Source organism: Rosa chinensis, chromosome 5 (genome assembly GCF_002994745.2).
Source record: "Rosa chinensis cultivar Old Blush chromosome 5, RchiOBHm-V2, whole genome shotgun sequence".
NCBI lineage: Eukaryota > Viridiplantae > Streptophyta > Magnoliopsida > Rosales > Rosaceae > Rosa > Rosa chinensis.
In genome coordinates, this window is record NC_037092.1 from 55931082 (window position 1) to 55940269 (window position 9188).

A 9188-nucleotide genomic window follows, 5' to 3' on the forward strand; every position below is an offset into this window, starting at 1 on the left:
ACTCCTAAGTTGACTAAGCATGCCACCTCATCGCTATGTCATTAAACATGGGCTCCACATGAGATACGTCAGCAAGTTAATGGACTCACTTAACAGAAGAATAACAAATTGGACCTACTAATCAAAATTGAATGTGCAGAGATGTTTCTGATGAAACTAGAAGACCTCTAAAGTTCAGGCTAGGGCTGTCAATTCCGACACGACTCGATAACACGACTCGAAACCTGCACGAAATAAAGCGGGTTGAACCCGCACGATTAAAAAGCGGGTCGACGGTGGGTCAACCCGCCATGACCCATTTAATAAATGGGTCGGCCACGGGTCAACCCGCCAACACGAAGTGAACCCGTATAACCCAATTGTGCTATGTTTCTTCTTGAAATTTTGGACGTTCAGAGTATTTTATCATAGGATTAGACAATTTGAAATATTTTGCTTTTTAATTATTGGATTTAATTATTTATGAATTATATATAATTATTTATATTATTCGTCTTGTAGAGTTTTTAGTGAATTTAATCAATTTATGCATTTTTTAGTTAAATGGGTCCCATTGTTAACGCTTAAATGAGTCATTTTGTCTAACAAGACACGACCTATTTATTAAATGAGTTAAGCGGGTTGGAAATGGGTAACCCGTTTGATAAATGGGTTGGGTTTGAGTTTAAATTTTTAACACGATTATTAAATGGGTTGGGTTTGGGTTTATATTTAGCGACACGACAAATACCTTAACCCGACACGAACCCAACCCAACACGACCCATTGACAGCCCTAGTTCAGGCTGGTAACAGAATTTAGCCCGAGCTTGAATTATTTGAATCATCTTTAACCACCTCCATAGTTTGAGGTGCTCCATTCTTTCTTTAGATTTAGGAAGAATATATGAATTTAAACTTGACTTGAATGTTCTATATACCAAACACGACAATCACACAAAATTAGAATAATTGAAAAATGAAACTATTGAAAATGAAAAACAAAAATGACAAAATCAGTAAATTGAATAAGAATAACACGTTACCTTTTTAAATTAATGTTAATAGATTTCCATATCTTCAATGCATGGTGCATCCTCAATATAGCAAATATCATTTTCTCTCAACCAACTTTGCAGACAAATCAAAGGTTCAATTGATTTAGGGATTAAAAAAAATCCTAAAGTTATCTATCACTCTCCAACCTATGCTAAAAGCGGCCTCACAGTCTCATAAGCAACTGTGAAAACTTGAACGACTATTATTTCTTTTGCTATTGCTGGTAGAATAAGGTATTTGGGTCAGTTCATCCACCACTATAACAAGATTGGAAAGTTAGATTCCCCCTCATAAATTTACTTAAGAGGGTACAAACAATATTTATCAACTTCATGAGCAATCACTACCTCATCAAGTTCTTCCACTAGGGTACAAACAATATTTATCAACTTCATGAGCAATCACTACCTCATCAAGTTCTTCCACTACCTTTTTTGAATCTTTCAATATTGAAGCTCTTCCTCTAATGTCATTGTCACTGCTTGTTATATTGCTCTACGTAGATGAGTTGAAAAATTTTCTTGTTTTCATAGTGGCATCCATTGGTGCATAAGCATCATACAAAGACACCATCACATCTCTCAATTCTGTTGTTGTGATCTGCACATCTTTCTAATCCTACTCTTCTTTTCTCAACAAATATGTCATATGCCTTACTTTGAATATACGATCAAGCACCATTCCAACAAACACCAATGGACTCAAATCCTTGAAAAATTTAGACCTATTGTTTGATGCCATATTAGTTAATACTTTCTCAGTTTTTGATCATTTAAATTCAACAAATAACTTATTAATTCTAGTCTCAATAGACAGTACATCAAGAAAAGTTGTATGGATAGTGGGATAACTTGAAGAAGTATCTCTCAATGCGATTTCATAAAAGACTCTTAGAAACTGCATAAAAACTTCTGCCTTATCCTATTCTTCATCCAGGGATGATCTTACTTTGTTTCTCTTTCTTTTGTTAGGAATTAAATTCCCTTCCTCATTATTTTCTTTTTCAAGCTCACTAAAGTATCATTAAGAACGGTTATAATTATATTGTTAAAACATAATTAGCTTTTTCTGTTCATTACTAAAAGCTAAGAATATTGAACAACTAGTCCATCAGCTGAATTCAGGACCTCCCATTTATAAATGGAAGACTAATGCCATTAGATCAGATGATACTAGTAATAAAGATAACTAGTTAAACATATTTCATGGCTTTAATCTTAAGAATTCTTGAAAGTTTGAAATTTTTTCAAACAGATTTCTATTGACTTGTATTATTTCACACTCAATCTTCTCGGGTAAGGTTTTAGATTAGAAACTCTTGCCCTAGATTTTATTAATGGAATGGTTGTGATCTTCATCATTGAAACTTGTGGATAGTAACAATGTCGTCGACCTTTGACCTCTGCCCCTCCCCCTCTCTGGTCTATCAAACCGACATATCTTCTATTAAATAATTGATTTTGTCAACATGCACACAATATAGTGAAAAAAGTAAATTTCTATTTTTTTTAGAGCTAATGCAATTTCATTAGGAGAAAAACCATAATTGGGTGGATTACAATCAGAGTTGTAGACATCCAAAATGCATTATGGTACCTCATTAAACCAAAAGGAACTAGAACTAGCCTCATAAGCAATGCTAGCAAATCTATATGCAACTCCATTGCATGATCTGGAGGTGTGACAAATGGTTACATTGTGCAAAGATTCCAGATGAATTTTGATGTCATCCACAAGACCGTCAGCCAAAGCCTCATGATGAGGATTAAAGATGTCTTACTTTGCTTGCAGGTAGTCTGTCTCCACAATAACATTCCCAGCATTTAGAGTTTGTAGCATCTGCACACCCTGTTTAATGACCTGCAGTTCCACCTGTTTCGGAGTTGATATCTTAGAAACTAGAACAGCAAAAGCAGCTCGAAAGTGACCCCGATCATCTCTCAGTATACCTCCAACGCCACCATTACCGCTGTTGGGTAGAAAACTGGCATCAACATTTAATTTCCAGCCACCATTCACATTTGGCCTCCAAACTACACGAGCTCTTTGCTTGGGACTTATCCGGTTCACATTTCTTACTTGGTGGAACTCTTCCAACCAAGCCATAGAGGAAGTTAAGATCTGCTCTGCATTTTGTTGTTTATTTTGCCATAGAAACGTGTTTCTATTCTTCCAGAAGGCCCAGCTCAAAATGGAGATTGTTCATGTGGAGAATTATTTCCAACGTTCATTCCTTGAAATTGAGGTTATGCAGCAGGTTAGCTCCAAGATTAAAAATTGGTGCATATAGTATAGAAGAAGCTAAAGGAGTAAAGGGCACTTACAAAGAACATATGCATTATTCTCATAAGAGTGATGGCAGAGAAGGCAATGTAAATCTCCTTCATAACCTTTTGTCTGCAGCTTTGCCCTAGTTGGCAAAAGATCATGGCATGCTCTCCAACTGCAAATCTGCACCTTGCTCGGGACGTACCTTTGAAAAAAGTAAAAAATTGAAATGAATGTATTTGCATCTATATATGCCAATGCACTACTTGACATGGAAATAAACACCCTATAATTTATTGCGGCTTGTGCTTGACACACGATCATGACTGTTACTAGTGAATTTAGGTATCTTTTGAGTAAGCAATATAGTAGATAACAAAAATTTATAAGCTGACAAGATATGCACCTTTGGAGACAATTTTATAATGATGTGCAAAATAGTTACCGTTTACGTGCAATATCGACCTTTTATTAATGGAATGGTTGTGATCTTCATCATTAATTGACACTCGTGAGTAACAATGTCGTCGACCTTTGACCTCCACCCCTCCCCCTCTGGTCTATCAAACCCGCGTATCTTCTAATAAATAATTAATTTTGTTAACAAGCACACACAATAGTGAAAAAAAATAAAAAATAAAAATGAATGTATTTGTATCTATTCAAATGCATTACTCAACATGGAAATAAACACCCAATAATTTATTGCGGTTCGTGCTTGATACACGATTCTAGCCGTTACTATCGAATTTAGGTGTCTTTTGAGTAAGCAGTATAGTAGGTAACAAAAATTGATAAGCCGGCAAAATATCCACCTTTACGTGCAAAATAGTAACTGCATGTTCATGTTATACTACCACCAATGAAAATCTAAATTTACATATCCTTAAGTATGAAACATCTGTCTGCAAAAAGAATAACAATAACACATTTCAGAAATCAAAAACTAATTATACAATCTTTAAAACATGAAAAATTGTGTAAACGTTTTTCGGAACGATATGTCCATTTTACCAAAAGCTGCTCACAAAAGTCTGTAAGTTTACTAAAGTTAAGTTAATATTATAGGAATGCAATTAAGTTACATTTTAAAACATGAAAAATTGTGTAAACGTTTTTCGGAACAATATGTCCATTTTACCAAATGGAAATTATTCTATGCACCGACGGTGTAAGTGACCCAACCCTTATAAAATAATCTCAACCCTTGATATTTATTATCAACTTTATTTTTAATAAACAAAAAGTGTATTTAATGCAATCTAACCATTCATTTATGTTGGTGCAAGTGCACGGCGGTGCTCTGAATAATCTCTCTTTACCAAAAGCTTCTCACAAAAGTCTATAAGGTTACTAAAGTTAAGTTAATATTATAGGAACGCAATTAAGTTGACAAAAAGTTGAAAAAGAAAAGTGGGTAACCACGGTAGTGTAGAATTGGAACTCGTGTAGAATATCTAGATGATATAACTAGCACAACGACATCTTTCTTGTGCTCGTAAGAGTTCTCAAACCTTAATGACTTGTGTTCTCACAAAACCACTAGGTGCTTCTACCATATTGGCCTCACAATTCAAATGAGACTAATTATTGTTTTGTATACTAGCTACCTCATAAATACACTTTTGCTTTAATAATCAATATGTTTGGGGGTAAAATAGTAGTTTTCCTCCATAAAAAACCAAGCCTCCCCCTCACTCTCCATGTGAAGCTAATGCAAATTGCAAAAGCATTATTGCTTTTTAAGGCCCCTAGTAATCAAAACAGTCCCCATTAGAAAGTTGAGTCATCTTCCACCTACTACTCTCGGTAAAAACATCCCCTTTATCCAATGACAGAGCAGAGATGCTGTTTTGACCGGCATTTTTGGTCTCAAGTCCCCTTATAAATTCGACCAGTCTCCATTCAAGAGACAATTGCACTGTTCCAAACCTAAAGAAAGAAATTGGAAAAAAAAAAAAAATCAGTAATGGACCCTGTGAGTGGCCTCGATCGCTTTCGCAGCAACAACAACAAAAGGCAGGAAAAATCAACCACCGGTAAATTGAAAGCCATCTCTAGCCAAACGCCATATGTTTGTTTCTTCACTCTGTCAAATGTTTTTTTTTTTTTTCCCTTTCTTATTTGGTTACAGATTTGCATGCATGTATGTTTCTTTCCTATAAATCTTAATTGTTTGGTTCGTAGCCATATCCAGGTTTTCATTCACTGGTTTTTATTCTGTTGCTGTGATTTTTCTTTCTTTATTGCTCTAGATTTCATCTGCAGCTAGCTTCTGTATTGCTTTGTTCTTCCCTTCTTGTTCTCTATCATCGATTTTTATTTGGAGCGTCTTGCTGGTTAGGTTTTTCTTCCTTTTAGACTTTTAGTTGTCCTCAAAAGTGCCAGTCTTCCATGGTTTTTTTTTTGTTCATGGAATAGGTAGGGCTCGACGTCCCCTATCGGTTTGTTTCTTGCTTTTCTCTTATAGAAAGAGAGACCGGTGGGTTTCCGGAGAAGTTAGCCCCCTTCAAGCTAGGTTTTGTGGACGCCTTGCGTCTGTGTTGGGTTCAACTAACGAAAAAAAAAGGATAGATGGTATTTTGGCCGGGTAACCCTTATTTTTCACTGTAACGCTTGGTAAGATATCGGTTGTTTCTGTGTAGCATCGCTGAGTGGTGTTCTCGATCTGATCTACACCTGAGTCTATATCAAATGAACCAGCTTCCTTTCGTTTCAATTTTTTCTCTCTGACGTGGCACTCATGCAGCAATATAGAGTCTTCCTTTATATATATAATCCAAAATCCCTACGTTTCTGTATGAACCTTTCGAATATATATGGGTAATTTTACCTTTTCTTTTTCGATGATGGTCCATTTTTTTTCGAAATTTTATGGTGGTCAATTAAATTCGATCTGAAATATATAAGTCAAATATAGAATAGACTGTGGAGGCTTCAATAGCAACCACACGAAACGAAAAACCTGGAGGGAGCTGACCAGACCTTGACTTAGGGGGATACCCAAGGCAGGGTGGGTAGGGCCCAGTAATCGGAGTCGTTTCCTTTTCAAAAGAAAAACAAGCGAAGCATTTTCATTGTTTTCTTTTTCTAGGGTGACGGAATTAACGTTAGGTCATTTATGGAAGATATCTGTACAGTAATTAATCCCTTGACTATTGTTGTTACTTTCAGCCTCGGACCCAGCGCAGGTCACTGATGCCAACAACCCCGACGCCGTTAACGTTAACGGCGGCAACAACTCGGAAGCTGCAATTCCTCGTCTGCCTGTGGCGGCGTGCATGGTCCGTGAACAGGACCAGTACATGCCTATTGCTAATGTGATACGCATAATGCGGAGGATATTGCCGCCCCATGCAAAGATCTCCGACGACGCAAAAGAGACGGTCCAGGAATGCGTGTCGGAGTACATCAGCTTTATCACCGGAGAGGCCAACGAGCGGTGCCAGCGGGAGCAGCGCAAGACTGTGACGGCTGAGGATGTGCTGTGGGCAATGAGCAAGCTAGGGTTCGACAACTACATCGAGCCCCTCAGTCTTTTCCTGAGCAAGTATAGGGAGGCTGAGGGCACTGAGCGCAGTTCATCCCTGTTTGCAAAGTGTGAGAGGGGAGATGGCGGGATGGTTGAATATGCGCCCGTGCTCGGGCATTATGGGCCACCTGGGTTTGGTCTGGCGGCCCAGCAGCCCGGGATGTATAAGGCTGGGGCGATGAGTGGTTACTATATAGGTGGGGCGGGTGGTAGTGGCAATGAAGGTGGTGGAGCTGGATCATCTTCTGCGTCCCAGCAGAGACAGGGACAGAGTGCTATGGGTGGTGGGTTTGACCCTTTTGCTCAGTTTAAGTAACAACTAACAAGAGCTGCTCAAAAAATAAATAAAATGTGGATTGATGGGGTTTGCTTAATTACCAGAATAAGCTTTAGCATTGGGGTTTGGTATTAAGTTGTATACTGTTACGTCGTGGTTATTGTCAGAGAGAGCTGGGGCGATAATGTATGGTTGTGTTTGTGCTTCTCCTCTAGCTTATATGCCATTTATATTTTTGGCCGGCCTGAGCTTTTTTCCTCAAATGAACTAAGAGGAATATTCTATGTATGTTAGGTCGGCTGTTGAATATTGTCCTCTTATATTTGTGTTTGTTTCAAATGTGGTGCGGTGATTGTATTTCAACAAATAAGAAAACAATAGGTTGTGTTTTATTACATTAATTTTGAAATTACTGATTTGTTTTCCAAAACAAAAAATGCTAGAATTTGCGTACTCAGATCTTTGGTTTATTTTCGAGTCGTCTGCGTACCCAGATCCTCTTCCTCTTCATTCTCAAATTCACTTCCTCTGATACATTAGCGAGGATTTACTATCACAATCGATAACTCAAGTTTCCTGCAACCATATCATCTTCCCTCTCTTGGATCGACGTCTTCAAATTATTTTATAAGTGTTGGGTTACTTACATTGTCGGTGCACCGACATAAATTGATGGTTATATTATATTAAGTACACTTTTGAGTTATTAATAAAAATATTAATTATAAATATCAAGGGTTGAGATCATCTTATAAGTATTGGGTCATTCGCACCGTCGGTGCATAGAATAATTTTCATTTTCTTAGACTAATGATTGTGATTAGGAAAATTTTATTCACACATTACAGATATTAGATACACATCCCATACTTAATACACCACCTATTAACCTTTTTGTTTTAACGTTTAACTGTCCTCATTCACAATACACCATGCTCATTCACTAGATACACATCTTCTTCTTCTTCTTTTTTATAAATACCATCTTAATTAACTTGAAGAAAAAAAATCTTTAGGGTCCTTGACCCAAAGCCCCAAAATGAGCAAAAGTTATCCCACTTACCCTAGCAACAGATTTTTATTCCCTCTTACCCAATTTAAACTAAATTGACATTTTTGCCATCAGTCTAATTAAAAAATTACATCAAGATATGCATCTCTCTCTCTCTCTCTCTCTCTCTCTCTCTCTCTCTCTCTCTCTCTCTCTCTCTCTCTCTCTCTCTCTCTCTCTCTCTCTCTCTCTCTCATGAAAGAGCTAGCCGGAAAGTTGACGTGTCGAGGACCAATCCGCCGGTGCTGTGCATCTCCAACGTCTATGCACTCCCCGATCTTCACCTCCGACGCAGCGTAAACTTCTTGCCCAGATTCCGGCGTCCGCTCCACTCCGCCATCTCTGCTGCGCATCACGGCGTTCGATCCACTCCGCCGTTACCCCAGTGCTGTATCCTCCGGTGCTCAACGCAGGCTGGTGGCAGAGGAGAATGGAGAAATATGATTTAGTAAAATGGGTCAGGAGGCCCCAAAGGAAAGAAAAATGAAAAGAAAAAAAAAATCTATTGGGGCAATAGACGTCTCTTGAAGCGTCTATTGGGGCAATAGATGTCTGTTGAAGCGTCTATTGGGGGACAATAAACGTTTTGAATTGATGTAATCTCCTTGTTTTTTTTTTCTGTAATCAAAGTTTATTTGTCTAAATTTAAAGAGATTGGTTCCCATTTCGGCGACTGAAAGTTCTGTTAAGGGGCAAATTGGGGCAATAGATGTCTATTGGGGGGCAATTGCCCCTCTATTAGGGGGTAATAGATGTCTATTGGGGACAAAAAAAACCTTTCCGGTGAGATTTTCAGCAAATTCCTGTGGGCGGCGGCTGGTGACCAGATTCTGGCGGTCAGTGCTAGGAATCCGGTGAAAGTTGGCCGGAATCCTGTTGCCGGTGACCGGATTCCGGCGGCCGGTGACGGGACTCCTGCGAAGTCTCCTATGGTTTCTCTCTCTAGCTCTCTCTCTAAATTTCAAAAGGGTGAGGGTAAAATGGTATTAAAAAAAAAATCTTAATAGAGTATTAGGGAAGACC

At 38.1% G+C, this 9188-nt stretch overlaps 1 protein-coding gene across 1 annotated transcript; it reads left to right on the top strand.

Moving 5' to 3' along the window:
* The first annotated feature begins 5215 nt into the window (after positions 1 to 5215).
* Positions 5216 to 7153, top strand: LOC112163696 (nuclear transcription factor Y subunit B-3). The gene is made up of 2 exons (XM_024299977.2): positions 5216 to 5344; positions 6480 to 7153. The coding sequence occupies exons 1-2, from the start codon at positions 5275 to 5277 to the stop codon at positions 7151 to 7153; spliced, it is 744 nt and encodes a 247-aa protein (XP_024155745.1). The 5' UTR covers positions 5216 to 5274.
* Positions 7154 to 9188: the final 2035 nt, after the last annotated feature.

Coding starts and splice junctions, on each gene's coding strand:
- LOC112163696 (XM_024299977.2), top strand. CDS start 5,275: ATGGACCCTGTGAGTGGCCTCGATCGCTTTCGCAGCAACAACAACAAA. Junction 5,345..6,479: donor GCAGGAAAAATCAACCACCG/GTAAATTGAAAG, acceptor TGTTACTTTCAG/CCTCGGACCCAGCGCAGGTC.